The sequence below is a fragment of the Polyergus mexicanus genome, unplaced genomic scaffold (genome assembly GCF_030449975.1).
Source record: "Polyergus mexicanus isolate NDT 795.1 unplaced genomic scaffold, iyPolMexi1.0 SCAF_10, whole genome shotgun sequence".
NCBI lineage: Eukaryota > Metazoa > Arthropoda > Insecta > Hymenoptera > Formicidae > Polyergus > Polyergus mexicanus.
In genome coordinates, this window is record NW_027223330.1 from 7,343,600 (window position 1) to 7,362,421 (window position 18,822).

At 30.6% G+C, this 18,822-nt stretch overlaps 1 protein-coding gene across 8 annotated transcripts; it reads left to right on the forward strand.

Annotated features, from left to right (window-relative positions):
* Nucleotides 1–369: 369 nt before the first annotated feature.
* Nucleotides 370–16,036, forward strand: LOC138937220 (uncharacterized). 8 transcript variants are annotated; one of them, XM_070303248.1, is made up of 9 exons: nucleotides 594–683; nucleotides 3,905–4,080; nucleotides 9,934–10,057; nucleotides 10,229–10,314; nucleotides 12,485–12,577; nucleotides 13,414–13,476; nucleotides 13,835–13,972; nucleotides 14,660–14,885; nucleotides 15,561–16,036. In XM_070303248.1, exons 4-9 carry the CDS (start codon nucleotides 10,249–10,251, stop codon nucleotides 15,701–15,703), a joined length of 729 nt encoding a protein of 242 aa, XP_070159349.1. In that variant the 5' UTR covers nucleotides 594–683; nucleotides 3,905–4,080; nucleotides 9,934–10,057; nucleotides 10,229–10,248; the 3' UTR covers nucleotides 15,704–16,036. The 8 variants fall into 8 exon arrangements, with proteins under 8 accessions (XP_070159342.1, XP_070159343.1, XP_070159344.1 ...); XM_070303246.1 differs by lacking the exons at nucleotides 594–683; nucleotides 3,905–4,080 and adding exons at nucleotides 8,532–8,652; nucleotides 9,070–9,535; XM_070303244.1 differs by lacking the exons at nucleotides 594–683; nucleotides 3,905–4,080 and adding exons at nucleotides 8,532–8,617; nucleotides 9,070–9,535.
* Nucleotides 16,037–18,822: the final 2,786 nt, after the last annotated feature.

Below are 18,822 nucleotides of genomic sequence, written 5' to 3' on the forward strand. Positions count from 1 at the left end.
TTCGATCAAGAGTGATATTGGTCAGATGATTATAAAAGAAAAATCTTGGGAAACCAGTATGAACTTTATTCGTACAAATAAGTTTTCTCATTATCAGTCGAAGGAGAAAGAAAAGAATGTTTCGCCGTATATCTTGCGAGTGTATATAAGAAACTTTCTCGATTCAATTCTGTTTTTCTTCTGGTAATATTGTACAATACGTGTCAACTTGAAGATCGTGTTCGCGGGTATAAAAGTACCTCGTAGCGTAGACGATGGGGTATTATAGAAGACAATTGCGCAGGCGTTGCCGCCGGTGAGCTTTTTGCACGACGAGCTAACTCCGGAGGAGGAAATTTCGCGAGGGAGAAATCGACAGTCGGCGCTGAGCCGCCCTCGTGTGAACTCGCGTTGTCAATTATGTGAAAAAAATTCTCTGTAAAACTCTCTCATAGTACGATGATGCTCCTCGCGCACGACTTTCGTTGGACCGTGCGACGTAAGAAAATTCGATTTCGTAATAAAATTTTTCCATCAAGTGTAAACTCGCGGCGTGAATCTTCATAAAAAATCGAATAGTTAAAATCGCCACGTTAAAATTTTCCCGAGAAGATCCATGTGCTCGCAGCATGGCTATCATGCAGTCCTGTTGTTGTTGGCAATCTGTACGCAGAGGCAGCTACGCTTGTGCCGTTTATACCACAGTAAGTACCGACTATAACAAGTGTTACGTATACTTAAACGAAATTGTTATGCAAGTTATAAGCAAAAGAATCACGTTTTTTATTTATATTATTTTCTATGTGTAATTTAGTTAGACAGAACATCAGTTTTAAAACTTTGATATTTGAGAAAATTTTAGCATATTTAACAGCTTTTCTGCATGTTTATTTTGGCACATAAAAAAGTTTAAAATTTTCAATTTTTCAAGATATTTTACATATGTATATATATTAAAGAGAGAGAGAGAGAGAGAGAGAGAGAGAGAAAGTTTTTATTCTTTTATATTAATGTCTTATATTAAGAAAAAATTTAAACTATATTTTATCTACTTATCTTTATCTCAATATCATTTATGGTATATCTTTATTCTATAATAAAATAAAATAGAATAATATAATTGAAATTCTATAAATACACATTTATAGAGAGAAAAATTTGATTTATACCATTGATCGTCTTTCATTTAAGGACTTGTGCGATAGCTCCTCGTACGTCTAATGATTAATTCTTCCACTTTCCACTTTCACATCCGATAGTCAGATGAAATAATGATCCGAGGCAATAATAAATTATACAATACATTTTAGGAGATATAATGATTGATGACATTAATCTTTAATTAATTAATTAAAATTAACGTCATTAAATTTTCCCTTTCTGCAACTATAGTAAACAATAATAAATGTAGTAAATCTCCCCTATCCAGATTTTATATTTTTGTTTCTCACGAACATTTTTGATAAAAATATACCGGTTATTGCATTGCATATAGTATACCGTAAAAAATATGTATGCATTTCTTAATTTAATTACAAAAATTACATAAATATTCAATTTATTATGTTTGTGCAATATTTGTCGAATTATCTACTAAATCGAATTTAACATCGTTCTATATCAGCGCAATGAAAAGTATTAATAATGAAATATTACTGAATGATAACACCAACAGCTTGTATAGTTAATCTGAAGTAACATCATGATCAGACAACACTTCAAAAGTATTCCTAAAGTACGTCTAGATATCATAAACGAAATTTTATGAAAGTTTTAAGGCGTATAAAATTTTACTATATATGCCTATATACTATATAAAATATGCTTTAAGCATATTTTAGACACATTCTCTTGACATTCTTTAAATTTTTATATTTGTTGTGATCTAAATTTTAGAGATGTATAAGGTTGGAATTATTTTTCATTTGCAAAAATTAGTTTATAGATGAAAATTTGTGACACACACTATCTTATATATTTTATAAAATATTTTATGTATTTATAAATTTTTTTTTAAATAAAAGATATTTACTACAATAAATCAATAAAATAAAATAATATATTTTTTCTCATAAAACTTGCACTTATATAATTCATGACCCATATTAAGTTAGCCGCCCCACCAACGCCAAATTAAGTCAAATATATCAAATAATTTAGTGCTAATTATGTGCTAATTAGTTGCCGTAGTCCGAATTTTGTTGCTCAAAATTCGGACCACGGCACTCTTGTTTAGCAGGAATTTACATTCAAATGGGGGGTGCTAGCTTGACATTAAACCAGCCCCCCGCATAGTGAAAAAAATATATAGAATGCTCGAATCAAAAAATCAAATACACTAGAATTTGTTGCTATTTTGTTGCTCTAAAATAACATAAAAATATTTTTAAAAAAGTATATTATTTAATTAATACCACTATATACTCAATCTCGCCGCGCCGTGCCATTCACTTGCGCGAAGTAAAAGTAACTAAAAAAATGTCCACAGATTATTTTAGTACCAAAAACATGCGAGCAACAAATTCTTTTAGTTAATTTATATAATATAAGAGCGCGTCATATAAGGTCCGCGACGACAAATTATCGATTTTTAATACTTTAAGACGAGCAACAAATTCAGTTTCTTATATATTTCGTTAGTATATTGTCCACAGATTATTTTAGTACCAAAAACATGCGAGCAACACATTTTTTTAGTTATTTTTACTTCGCGCAAGTGAATGGCACGGCGCGGCGAGACTGAGTATATAGTGGTATTAATTAAATAATATACTTTTTTAAAAATATTTTTGTGTTATTTTAGAGCAACAAAATAGCAACAAATTCTAGTGTATTTGATTTTTTGATTCGAGCTTTCTATATATTTTTTCACTATGGGGGGGGTGGCTTAATGTCAAGCTAGCACCCCCCACTTTGAATGTAAATTCCTGCTAAACGGTTTGAGCAACAAAATTTGGACTACGGCAACTAATTAGCACATAATTAGCACTAAATTATTTGATATATTTGACTTAATTTGGCGTTGGTGGGTGGGGGGGGCTAACTTAATATGGGTTCATTCATGAAGTTAAAAGAAAACTATATATAAAATATATAATAATAACACGCGATAGATAATCTAAATTATATTATTATTGTAAATTGGCAAAACGCAGCGCGTAATATCGATCTTATTATTATTATCGCAACTGGCAGTCAGTCTATTAATAAATACACAGTACATTTCATGCACTTCAATAGCATTATTGAACCGGCTAAGTATTGATCAGCATATTCTCCTAGGAACATATCAGTTCGAAATATGCATATCTATAGTGCACGTAACACGTTATTGCACGCATGCATGTACACGTACATGCATGGACGCTCGTATTCCTCTTCTCGAGCGCACTCTTATACAATTTTTCGATTGCATTCTTCCACAGAAGCTAACGGAACAATCGAGAAAAAAAAATAAAAATATCTATATTTTGTAATATCGGTGAGACTTTTTGTTTACAACACGATCGTGTTTAATTCGAACAATACCTTTTCGCTTTTCGGATACGTACCATCGCGGTGTGTGCTTCAATTTTTTTTTTTTTTTTTTGGGCAAAGGAATCATTTTAATCTCGTAAAAAAATTGAGTGAACAATACAAATGTATATGTCTATTTTATTGAAGCAATTAATTAATCCTGAAATTTAGTTTTAAAGTGCTTTTATCTAAATAGATGTGGTGACATTTACTTCGGAATGAAAATGTTGCGAAAACATTGTTACATTTTAATTTCTGGGACACAAAAGATAAACTCTCTTCATATTTCAAATATTTTAGGCTAAATATGAAACATTGATTTTATGATAATATATATATATATACGTAACTATATTATATAAGTATGGCTTATGAAACGCGTTTGTCATAAAAACTCTTTTTATTTCAGAATTATAAAGACCGTAGAATCAAACAAACCGCCAAAACGCAAAACAATCTTAAATTGTTATCGAACAAGATCTGTGTAATTATATAAGGTCTTGGAAATTAGTGGTATCTGCGAAATCTTATAGTACAGGAAAGTTACACGGAGGTCATTTGTGTGAGTTTCTATAGGACTTTAAGGTAAAGGAAATTAAACGTATCGGATAATCTTTGTCTTATAATTGCCAAAGTTCCGCTATCTAATTTAATTACCTTCGTTAACTTTTTTATCGATCTCTAATTAATCTCTGGACAAAGAAACGACTTTTGTCTTATTGGTGCTTATCTGTTTTAGTTTTTTAAATATATGATACCAGCTTAATTAACTTTGCAGATTTTATTTCGTGGCTATAGTTTTCTCTGTCTTATCATTATCGCCAAAAATATGAAAATCCCCCCCCCCAAAAAAAAACCCGTTAATTACCTGACTCTATTAATTATCTCATTAATTTCTGGAACACAATTGCAGTGCAACTTCATTACATACTCTGTAATGCCGCATCATTGATTTCCTGCCATGAGAGATTTAGAGTGATATCTGATTGTATTGTTAACTTCTATAATTGGTTGATGCGAAAAGTTCAAAAACATAAAAATTTTCTAATTTTATTATTTATTTTAAATTACTTCTTAATTATTTTTTTTTCATTTCTTAGAAATTTATCACTCGATATTTAGATTCTTTTCTATAATCAAAAATTAAGTAATCTGATCTGGCATTCCTTTTTTTTTGTAGCTGTATTTATAATCATATCTTTGTACAAAAAAAAATATATACGGAATAATCGTAAATTGCAATCTAATACAACAAAACGTTACATTTTTTAGATAATTGTTACGGAAGATTAAATTGTTTTTATAACGGAATTCAAAAGCTTAATAAAAGTTTGATAAAGACACGTGTGCTCACTTGACAGGTCTATAAAACAAAATTTAAGTAATTATCATAAATACGGGTCTCAAACGAGTCAGCGTTTCATGAATATCAGAGACGCGATGAGGCGAAAGAAACAGCTTCGAGACGCGTTTCCACTTTTTTCCTTTTTTCTTTTTTATCGTGTATGGTTTCAACAAACTTTAACTGTGCATAGAACGTTACTAAAAACAAAAAAAAATCAAAAAAGAACGTTTAAGATTTATGTACCTGTGGTACTGGGTCAAGAAAATTCAATTTAGAACTTTATCATATCCAGAGAATCAATAATGTTTACATATGGTAATTACATTATATATTAGCTACAAATAACGTTCCAGAAAAACATTTGAATAAATCACATTTAATTTGATATAATCGTTTATAAAGTAATTATCTATAAAATATTATAATGAAATTACAATTATTGATATGAGATATATGTAAATTATAAAAATCCATTTATATTTCTTAGAATATAATTTCAACAATCTTTTAACAGACACATATGCTATACATATATTTTAATAAAGGTACACTTTCAATTTATAGAAAAAGAAGAGCAATCGAGTAAGGGAAGAAAGATTAAAGGAATAGAATCTCTCAGTCTCTCATCTCTCGCTATGCGTTTTCAATTTTCATTAAACGTTCTTTTATTATAAAAGAGTATAAATCAGCCTAAAAGCAATTATATTATTCAATTTTATTAAAATTAATGTAAGATAAAAGAATATGCGGCAATTGCGAGCGCGCTTTTATTATTTCTATAAATTAGGATAAAATAATGATACCTCAGGCGAGTGAAACGAACTGTATTGATCAATTGTTTATAACAGAATTTTCCTTGCCACTTACCGCAGTCCTCTTGATTTTATACTTTTTTTTTTATTTGATAAGTAAACGTCAATATTTTTTTCTCCTCGCGAAAATAAAAATCAACACACAGATGTTTTATCTATATAAATTTGGCTCTCAATTTTTAATAAATTAAGTTTTCAATACAGAAAATGATAATAGTCGTTTGTAATTTATTTATAGTAACAATAATCTCGTGTGTAATCGAAGCTATAAGAAAATACGGCATTTTGAAAAATATGAAAACACTGTTTTCAATATATTATTAAAAGTAAGAGACCGAATTTATATCCACTAAAATTGTTCATCCACTTTATTCCTCATCCAATTTATTCCTCGCAATCGAAATAAAAAATAAAGCGATTGAATTTCTGCGACGAATAGAAAGTTCAATTTTAAAATTCATTATCGTTAAAGATTTTCGCGATTAACCTGAAAGAGTGTGTTTACCGAATTGATACATATCTGATGCGATATTAGATGCGTAATAGCGCAAATATTAATATAACATTTAATGCAATGTGACATAAAAGTACGACGAATATATTATCCGAGATTTTTCATTTAATCCAAAGTAATAAAAGCGCCATGATATGCTTACGCAACTTGTTGTAGCGTTAATTAATACTACGTTGTATAAGCAGTTTCGTGTTTTTAACGTGTGCGTGCTTCTATATATATATAAACAAACACTTTGAGCAAACTCTAACCATAAACCCTTGGGAAATTTGTTTACTCAATAGAACGTACCGCACCCTCCCCTCCCCTCCCCACCCCTCTCCACCCCCACCCCCCTCTTCCCGCCCTTCGTTTGGTCCTTTTTTTTCTCCAGCAAATTTATTTTTAACTTTGATGAAACAAATGTGCGTAGCTGTGTTTCTCTCTCTCTCTCTCTCTCTCTCTCTCTCTCTCTCTCTCTCTCTCTCTCTCCGTCCCTCTTCATAGATTTTTTTTATATTAAAAATTATATATAAATCTTTCCATGCGACGATGGATTTAATAGATTTAATATAGATTAGATTAGGTACATTATACTATAAATTCAATACATATACGATAAACATTCGTGAATTAATCGACACGCATAAATTCGTGCGTATCTCGCGAATAAAAGAAATACATTAACATTAAGAAATCGAAACGGCTTTCTTGGAGAAAAATCGAACAAATAAATATATTTGCTTACATTGTGGGTGGATACATGATTTCGTCATAACTTTATGTTTCTTGTCGCTCCGGGGTAATCCATCTCTCCAATCATTCTCACAGATGCACGTTCGGTTAGCATCGTATATATACATAAGCACACACACGCGTTTAAAATCACAACGATTGCATCATCATTTCACACTCCCGGCTATTTTTTCGGGGCTATCTTTTACGTTTTACGATGCACTGTATTTACAAAATCACCTATATTCACTGAATATACGATTTGAATCTGTCTACTGGACTAACGGAAAACAACGGTCGCCCCACACACACTGTTATATTGGATGACAAAGAAATGAGAAATCGCGCGACTGACGCAAATACGGACGCGACTATCGTGATCTTTATCATTACCCGAACGTCACACGCGGCTGACGCCGGCGAAAATCACTCATCTTCGGGAATCCATCTCGATGATCCCTCCTCGACGATCCTCTTGATTCTTCCGATGTCCGGTCGCACTTGCGATTATGACGTAGAATGTATGTCTCGGGCTGCGATCGGGAAGACGCTAGAAATGCTTCGAAGCATTGCATTAACCAATCAGAATAAATAGATCTTTACTCTTTTTATTCTTGATTAATCAATCAAACGCTTCCAAGTATTTTTAGTGTCTTCCCGACCGCAGCCTCAGTACACAACCTGCAATAGATCGCGCGTGGAATCGCCAATTCGATCCGACAGGATAGACATCTATAATGAATATCGAAAAACATGTTAAGCGTGGAAACTCGCCTACTCCAATTAACACATCAAGATCGTTCGTAAATTATCTTGATATTCTTGATCCGCGTTCGTACATGATATTTATTTCGGAGGACTTCCGGCCAAACTAATAATATTATAGTCAAACTATTTTGGATACCTAGTCATAAGGGCATATATGGCAACGAACAGGCCGATCTTCTGGCTAAGGAGTCTCTGCACCTTCCTAATCATCTTCTCATGAGTAAATGCCATTACTCAAACATTTATTCTAAATTCAAAAAACTTGCTAAAGACAAAGCTACACAAACCCTCAGGCTACAGAGCCAGTATAAAGGCTCCAGATACTTCAATCTCAAACTTGAATACGATGACTCCTACCTTTCCACACCTTGGTATAAAAATATCAATGGCTCACTTCCTAGATCTGTTATTACTCTCATCTCCAGAATTAGATCACATCACACAGCCACAGGTAAACACCTATTGGACAAAAACATACTAACATCGTCAAAATGCTCCTGTGGTCACGCTTGTCAAAATCTCAATCACGTCTTCTTTCAATGCCTCTCCCATACTGACAAGTCATCCGCACTCATTTCCTCTATCTCAAAAGAATAGACCCACTTATGTCAATCGACATCCCTAGTATTGCCTTTTCCAACAATTTCAAGATATACAAACTGCTTCACTTATTTGTAAAGGGTCTCAATTTAAATATATAATCTTTAAAAAAAAAAATTTTTTTTTAAATTCATAAGAAACAATGGTGTATGGGCGACTTCCCTAATGCCCAAGCAGCCATAGAAGAAGAAGAAGTATTTATTTCGGAAAACGATCGAGGGAAGCGGGAAATGATAGCGATTTATTTTGATTTGATGGGATGGACCTCTGTTACGAATATCGAAAGGCACATCATTGATTGACACATATCGTATTCGCTAATGAACGCGTTGGGATGCGAGTTTTACTAACGAGAAAACGATGCCAGAAGTACGATTTGAAAATCTTTATGATGAAATAATGCGGTTTGTGGAAAATTCTCTTGAAGAATATTACGTACGATTGTGATTTATGAGAATAATTTTAAAACACGAACGGAGTTAAGAAGACGTAAAATCACAGATTTCAATAAAAAACTCCGAACAGTTCGGAATACTAAGACTCCCCGCGCGCAAAATTTTAATTCAAATGCATAATGATAGTTTAATATTTCCCGACATTTCGAATTTTAGATTTGCTCTCCAAGTACGTATTTTGATGTATTTAATTCGCTGTTTCCGGCTCAATAATATAAAGAATAAATGAAATGTAATTAATGAAAGGAACATTTAAATTTTAATGTTGTAGAATTAAGCGATTAAGTGTCACAATTTTTCAAAATTATAATTTCTATTATTATTTTTCAAACATTTACTCAAATTACTCAATGTTTCTTCTTATAGATGAAATATTGAAAGTTATAAATTGACGTATTGCGGCATATAGTCATTTCCCCACGGACAAGAGGAAAAGAAAATTGAACGGGAAAAGAAGGAAGATATTTGTTTAATATCGGTGAATTACCACGATACCGCCAACGACCATCTGTACAATTCTATACGGACGATATCCCCTGCTGACGCTCCCAGAATTAAACTAATCCGAGTTATTGCAACGGATGTACATGTCTTTCTTCCCGCAAATTGGTAACAGGATTGCCCCCGAGCTTGCTAACGCGAAATCGAATTATTCTCCGGATATTGAACTCGCGCCGCATGTCTGTTGTTTTTCTACTCTTTTTTTATAAAATCGATATCTAGATATATCGACAAGTAAGCTGAAAAATGAGACTTAAATAGATCCTAAAATGTAACGTAATAGAGACGAATTAAATTGTGCATGTTAAAACGCTGTTAAAACACGCAGCACGTAAGTCTATTAAATTATTCAAAGGCATTAATCAAAATGACCTGCTTAAACAATAATCATATATGAATATTCCGAGAATTAAATTTATAAAATTAATTACGATGTTAATGAATAAATTATCTATAATTAATAATTTTATTTTAATTCAATTTTAATTTTAATTTTATTTTAATTAAAAAAAAATAAATTGCAATCTTTAACGTATTTAATAGTATAATTTTTATATAATACATTTAATAAAACGCGTATCTTTCTTGTTCCAATAAGGAGTAATAAAATTATAAAAATTTGAATCTTTGAATCTCAAATATTTTTATTCTCAATCAATCTCTATTATATTGAATGGCATATTTTGTAAATATAAATTAATGATATCCTCCATCTACTCGCGATTTTAGATATACTTTGCACTGGTAGCATCAACCACCGGCACGGTTTTTCGAGAGGAGAGTGATTATCTCAAGGGAGAGGTTTCACTACCAGAGTCATCCAGCTTTCTGGAAGGAGGAACCGTATCGCCAAGTAAGTGGACAATAAATAGCAAGTAGTAGTCAATATTCTAGCGAATTAACGGCATTTGATTTTTTCATCATAATAAAATTTTTGATCTCACGCATGGAATCGTCCTCGAAATTGTCTCTATTAAGTAGTCGGCTTCGCTTAAACGATATCGTATTGCTTGTATTGCTTCAGCCACGGTTCATTTCAACGCAATGCTGCTTATCTGCTCCTGCTGCGGCGTGTTGTGCAGTCTCCTTCTTTTGTACGGCTTGTACAAGGTAGGGAAAAATTTCGGAGTAATCATTAAGAAACGCCATATAATTCTATTCCTTTATTTATTTGTAATACTTAGATATTGCAAGAAATTAATTTAGAAAATATAGGACTGTAATAATATAATAAAATATAGAATGTACAAGATAGTGCAAAATTCCAGATTAAAAGCGTAGTATAATATAATTCCATTCTTTTACATAATTGCGAAAATTAGAAATCGTAAGAGGTTAATTTGAAAATGTAGCTGTAGATTTTTTTTATATAGAAGATTATTATACCATCTCTATTGTTATATTACCCAGACAGCACAAGGATGTCCTTAGGACGTTCAAAGGGCATCCAGGACATATATGTAGGATATCCTCAGGATATCCCATTGCAATCCTCAGATCTCTTCTGGATGTCCCGAGGAAGAGTAAATGATAGCCGTATATCAACCTCTGGAGAATCCAGGGAGATCCTATGGAACATCCTAAGGATTTTTATAGAATATGTTAGGGATATTTTTCGTATGTTTCAAGGAGCAAATTTTAAAATTTAAATATAAATTAAAATTATGTTTTGTTATTTACTGCCAATATTAAAAATCTAATATTAAAAATAGTTCATCGTTCTTCAATATTTGAGGCTTTCTTGCTGTACATGAATATTTTAGGTTTGGCTCCCGGGTTTGAGTTGTGTAATATTTTCTAAACAATCCAATATCTGAAGACATTAATACTTATTAAAATACTTAAGATTTCTAAATTATATTAAATAGCCGACACAACTAAAAATAATTATGTATGCATATTAAATTTTTATAAATATATTTATAATAATATCTTAAAATATCCTACAAATGTCCTGAACCGTCCTTGACATATTCAGGATGATCCTGAGGATGTCTTGTGCTGTCTTGGTAGATTGTTGCACATTAGATGCTATTATATTAGATAAGAAAAAAATTATCACTCATTTTATTTTCTTTCTTTGAGAAAACAACATAATTTTTATAAATATTTTCATGCGTAGCTATTATATTTGAGTAAACAGCTAAATTTGTATTTTACTATATTTTTCGCGAAGCTTTTTGTCTTCCTCAGGATGTAGATTTTCGCATTTATTATATCACGTCATTTACCACTCGATCTCATGTGAATAGTAGAAAATACTTTTATTACATGGAACGCGATAAAACAGTATTATCGCTGCTCTTGAATGGATAATATGAAAAGCTACCGGTGTAACATGCATAAGTTATTCCCGAGAGATATGTGTTATTAAACGCAACACAGACTAGACAATTGAATGAATTCATATACACTGTTATTATTAAGTTTATTCATATTAACTCTTAATGGAAAGTCTAATTTTGCTGATTATTTTTTGAATTTTTAAATTATCAATATTAATTCATATAATTTTAATATATCCTTGAATAACATAATCAAATAAAGATTTAAATTTAAAAATCTGTTCATGTAACTATTATTTATTATCAAGACTACAATATACAGCAAAATGTGCGTATTGATTTTTTATTTTTGTTTCTGTGAATCTATATCTATAATATAGATATATTGATTTTTTTTTTATATTAACTGAGTGAGGTTTTTATGCAGTAATATATAGATATAAGCCGTCAATAAGCGTGCTATATAATCCACATAATCTATTTTGTGTGCGCGATATTATTATAAATGATAAAAATTATAAATTTGCACGCGCGCCTAGCAAAAAAAAATAGAGTGAAAACACATTAAAGATCTTAATTATTCTGAGTACCTTTGCTTGACTGTGACGAATATTATTAATAAGATAAACTGTAGCATTCACGCGATATGACGTAACGTGACGTGAATAATATATTCATGAATATTAATAGAACGACACTGATAACATGGCAAGAGGAAACCTTTTCCAAGTGTCACGAAACGTGTTTGACGAAAAACATATTTCATGCATTTCATATTCTACCGCTTTACATTACAGAATTTCCATTACTACGCTTTGTTTTATTATTTTAATATCAGAGAATTATTAAACGGAACCGTATAATTAAAATCCTTAGAATTTAGGAACGTGAAACGACCAGAAGTTCGCAGAAATTTTTTTCTGTGAAAAATTCGACATATATCTTTCATATAAGCTCGTGTATGAGTATCACTCACTCTCCTCGTAAATTTTCAGGACCGCAAGATGTTGCTGCTTCCATGGATTATTGTAATCATCATATGTGGCATCATTGATATAGCACATTCACTGTACTTGTTCATCGTTACAGTAAGTATTTTATATTGTATTCCTTTTCATATATATATATATATATATTTGTATAATAAAAAAAGATAATCTTCGATTTCTTGGGATTGTGCATATACAGAACTTAAAATTATCGTTTTTATCATTTTAAATATTTCAATATACTTACCAGTAATAATTAATTCAATTAATTATCAGATCAAGTATAAAAAGTAGTGTATTTTTCTGTATCTCTCTTAATGCATGAATTAATAAGATAATCTTTCTTGTAAAACTGGTTTGACGAAAATTTTATCAAAGCAAAAATTAATTTAAGATTTGATAGAAAAGGGGCGTAAGTGTTTGAAAACAAGAGTATTGTAATTCTTTAAATACGCCCTTCTTCGAGCATATGAGATTTTCTAGAAATCAATATCTGTTTTATACTTTTTTTCCATACAGCATTTCTTATGGAATTTATAATTAATTCAATTGATCGTCCTGTGAATTCGAATACGAATAAATTTTTTGTTTTATTTGGCATGTAAAATATATTTCCCTATTTTTTATTCATTTTTTTCCTTTATTTTGATTTTGCAATATTTGAAATTTATGAATATCGGCTGCTTGAAAGACTCGTAACTATTTTAGGAGGCAGCACTTACGAGAGAAATATCAAAACTCTTGGCAGTCTTTTAAAATAAACCGTGGAAAATCCAAATATGCATTTAAGACACGAGGACAGACGTAAGTATGTTTACGCCCCTTTTCAAACGCTCATGAAATTTTCAAATTTACATGTATTTATTTACACATTTACATATATGAGAGATAAGATTTGTGCGTATAAAATATTGGAAAATTTTGATCTATTCCAGCCCGAGTTTAATCCGGCAAGAGTTATGCTCTACACATTAAATTTCTTTCTACTTTGTTTAAACGTGAGTACATTCGACTAATAATAATTTTAATTGCTAAGTACTTTGTCACGGTTGTAATTGCTTTGTAATCATCATTATAGCCATTGAAATCTATTAAACTTGTTTAAGAAGATTGATATATGTAAGACATACATTATAAAAATTACATAGTTGTATAAATTACATAAAATTATATATGATTCTATGATTCTCTCACAAAGAATATAATAATAATAGAGAGTAGAAAAACACATACTATTTTTGTAAAATACAACAAGTATGAGAAATTAAAGAGTTATTAAATTGTGTTGAAAATTTATATATATATTTGTACATTACAAATATTAAATCACTCAGCACAAAATAACTATTGTTACAGATATATTCGCTTTTATGTATCATCTCGCAGTATCAAGAGTACTTAGCTGGTCGCGGCACCGCTGCCCATGACTACGAATATAGGGTCAGTATTCCGAAAATTTCGCAGAGGAAAGAACAGTGGGATAAGGGACGAAAAGTTAAGTGAATTATTCAGTCATACTGCTTTATTCACGAACAGCTTATTTAAAAAGATGTAAATATTTAATGCGCGTGTATATAATTTACGAACAATAAATATAAGACGGATTAATTAAACTATAAATATAAGACGGAAAATACATACATATAAACATATATATATATATATATATATATATATATATATATATATATATATATATATATCTGTGTGTATTTTTTGTAATACCAGTAAGTGGTCTTTGATATTATTAGACAATTAAACGAAAAAGGAGATTAACGGGAAGTCTGTGAGAAAAATGCGACCAAATGTTTCCCGAAAGTAACCAAGTAAAGGGATGTTCGTAGCAGTTTTATTACGTCAATTATCTCATAATCAATATCGTAAAGAGAATTGATCGTGTCTCGAGAATTCTGTTATATTTGTGACCTTCTTTACAGGTCGAAAATACTTCGTGTCGAATTCTTTTCTTGTACAAATTATTTCTCTCTGTATATACGCAATATCCTCATATAATCTTTTAGCAGTTCTCATAAAAGCTGACATATATCGAATGTATAATTTCCAAGTTTTCTATTTTTTAATGTGTGATTTCTACCGTCGTTTAAATCTCGCGACCCACGTTCTGAAAATTTTTAATCGCACGATATATTTTATTTATATCTCATATAATATCCCTTAAAGGTTCCAGTGGTGAGATACGTAACTCAACCACCAACTACGACCGTCACCACGTCGTGTCTAAGTTCGCGAAAAGGTGTCACCAATAATGAAACAAAAGCTACACCGACACAGAGTCCTACAGCATGTCATAATCCTCTCTTATCTGAGAGAAGTCCCACTGGGAGTCGGATATCAAGGAAGCACGTTCAATTTCCAGATACATCGACATCGTCAAATCAGATACAAGGTAAGCGTATATACGTTTTGGAAAGGATTAAAAATAAATATGCAAATCTGGGGCAAAAGAAGAGAAATGTCGCGTCCTCGATATCAGTTTACGTCGCGCTCATACATTTCACCACACGTTGCCATTTTCATTAATTTGTGTTAAATATCTCAATATTAATTTTCAGTTGTCATAGTCTGTCGACAGCTCCGTTTGTCACCGTAAATTGCACGTAAAATATATATACACTATTTTATTTTGACATTTTATAAATCATTAGAAATATGCCGCGAATAAAACGTTTTATGTAAAATATCACATTTTTTAAATGATATTGTTGCACACCAAAATATCTAATTATCGGAATCAAATTTCATAAGCGTTTTTTCCCGAGAACTTGTGTTTTAAATAATTCGTAAAATAAAACTCTGATAAGAATAATAAATAATTCGTAAAATAAAACTCTGATGTGTATAATAAATTATATCTTGTATAAATATGTCAAATATTACACAAATATGTAAAATTATTTACCTTTCCAAATAAAATTTATCGAAGAAAATGCAAGATATATTGAAAGTGATAATAACAGTTATCTCTTACATATCTTATGTACTCGTGCTTATCGTTGTTATTTGGATAATCAAACAGACAAACGAAAAATAATTTGAAGTATCTATTATGCAAATGTTTCAGAGATACCAGTAACAAAGGTCCAAATGAAGTGTTCGCCAAAAATTGATCATAATAATGCAAAGATTTGGTTGCAACCAAACGATGCTATAACGATTATCATTAGTCAGTCCTCACCGTCGAGCGAAGAAGAGCATTATTCATAAACAGAATGAACTCGTCACACACAATGCAATTGTTAACAGTCCAAATATATACATATATATGATTCCTACATACGTTTCCATAGAAGACGTGTGTATCAGTGTGTAAATACATCGCTAGTTTTTATTTATTAAAAGGAAAAGCTTATAAGCGTCGTTACTTTATTTATTTTTTTCTTATTTTATAATGACGTTTGTTAGACAAAAATCTCTCACACATACAATACATACTAACATTTTCAGTTTTTGATCAAATCTGGATCAAAGTCACATATATATTGCTAAACAAATAGATTTAAAAAAATACAAGATTGAAGATGTGATATATGTAGATACAAAGTTCATTTTTATAATAATAAAGTATGCAATATAATTATTATCTGAATTCAATAGGAAAATCATCCATTCGGATGATTTTTTAAAATATTCTGTATCTTCCGGTATAAAATATTTAAAACAGCATGCTCCCTTGTGACTAAAGCAAGTCCTTTTATATTCTTTCAGATGTAATTTCAGCAATTTCCCAATGTCATTAAATATTTGATTTATGTTTTTTGTTTTTGAGCGCGATTACTACAACGTAAGTCCAATATGCAAACTTGTTATAATATATAAACTAGTTATAATTTGTTTATGTACCGTTGACATTCCATTTATGTACTCCAATTAATTTTCAATTTACTACAAATTATATTACAGAAAAGAAGGCATGTATTTGACATCAAAAGGTGCTTCTTTTGATCGAATGTCAACAGCTCTCGAATACTTTTTATTGAGATATAAAATCAAAGCATAAATAATTTAATCTTCTTTATTGTTTTGATGAACCATACAATTCCTCTTTTATCTAAATTTTTGCCTTTTATTTTAGGTACGTAGAAAATGTGAATAAAGCATCGATAAGACTGCACGCAATGAATATTAAGAACGGCATGTATATGTCGATATTATCGACTATGATCACATATAATTTTGTCATAAATGTTCAAGCATAGTTTACATGATGACAGTAATTTAACTGCAAAACGGTTTCGTATTTATAGGAAATAGTTCGCCAAGATGAATAGTAATGTAATAATAATTTCATCGTGAATATCTTTCTATTCTATGCAATTTCTATGCATATATTCGAATTATAATGATTTAATACCATTAATAAATTGCATGGCATAGTTTCCTTATGTTTGTGTACTATTTCCGTCATCATAAGAGATTTAATTAATAATCAAGAGTGTATGCATATAATCCGATCAATCATTCTCCATCTTATCAGATCGTTAGTCATTCGAGATGGAGTACAAGTGCTCAACTCTGATTACAAATCGAGCATTTATTTTCGTGGACTTATCACCTAATGGAATAATAGCGTCTGAATCGAAATAACCAATTTGTTAATGCTTATGCAAATACAACTATGATCATTTAAGATAAAAGAACTATTAATAATGAATCAATGATCAATGATCTTTTGGGGTCTTTGGCTTTTCTTAATTAATTTGCTATATAAAAATTTTTCAGTGTCGAAGGATTATAACAGATATATAACAGAAAAAAATATTCCGATTTTTTATCAAGTTGGAATAGAGAAGAGAAACATAGAAAATCAAGAAAAGGATTGAAAAGGATTGATAATCATAATATACTCGTATGCTTTTAATATATTTTTAGAATATTTCCTCTCTGTAAGAGAAGAAAGTATTGGTCATTTCTTATCTCGATTCAGTCACTATTTTGTTCCATTAGATGATAAGTACTCATCAAAATAAGCAAGAAATTGCTAAATAAGAAAAGTTGCTTGAGGGTAAGTAACAATTTGTTAATCGGAAATCACAATAATTCGGATATATCGGGACAAAATATGATATCGATGGTTGCGTTTTTAAACGGCGTATCATAACGCACATGATTGTTCCTTGATCCTGAATGTTGAATAGCTCTATAATTAGACATTAGTCAGCTAAAAAAAAAAAAAAAAAAAAAAAACACTGCATACCCAGACAGCACAAAACATCCTCAGGATCATCCTGAATATGTCCAGGACGGTTCAGGACATTTGTAGGATGTTTTAAGATATATTATTATAAATATATTTATAAAAATTTAATATGCATACATAATTATTTTTAGTTGTGTCGGCTATTTAATATAATTTAGAAATCTTAAGTATTATAATAAGTATTAATGTCCTATAAATGTCCACTGGATAACCCCTGGATGTCTGTAGGATATATCTGCCCTGTCTATTATATTGGATGTCTTTTGGATTTCCAGAGGACATATACATGTGCAATTAATTGTTAACATTAATTTCGTTTAATATTAATAATTGAATTTGATGCGCACATTTTCATATATCCAAAATTATTATTTATTTAATATTTCATGAGAAATGTTACTGTCCGCAACATTCCAAAAACTTTACAAAAAATAGTATTCAACCGCTAGCTCGTTTGTTCACCGCTATGCGACGCGCGAACTCGTATTTGAGATTTGGTCATGAGAATTATATAAAGCTTGCAAAGAGCAACTGACAGGAAATTACAGATGTAATTATTTTCTATTAGTTTAATTTCTGATGTAATCCCAACATAGGGAATTCAGATATTGGATTGTTTAAAAAATATTACACGACTCATCAAATCCGGAAGCCAAACCTAAAATATTCATGTACACTTGTACAGCATGAAAGCCTCAAATATTAAAAAACGTAAACTATTTTTAATATTAGATTTTTAGTATTGGCAGTAAATAACAAAACATAATTTTAATTTATATTTAAATTTTAAAATTTGCTCCTTGAAACATACGAAAAATAGCCCTAACTATATATCCTATAAAAATCCTTAGGATGTTCCACAGGATCTCCCTGGATTTTCCAGAGGTTAGTATACGGCTATCATTTACTCTTCCTCAGGACATCCAGAGGAGATCCGAGGATTAAAATGGGATATCCTGAGGATATCCTGCATGTATGTCCTGGATGCCATTTGGACGTCCTAAGAACATTCTTGTGCTGTCTGGGAACGATGTTAGAACTCGTGCTAAATATGACTTTTATACATGATATCACACCGATAATACAAGAGCACCCATACTTGTCAAGAAAGAATGTATTAGATCGA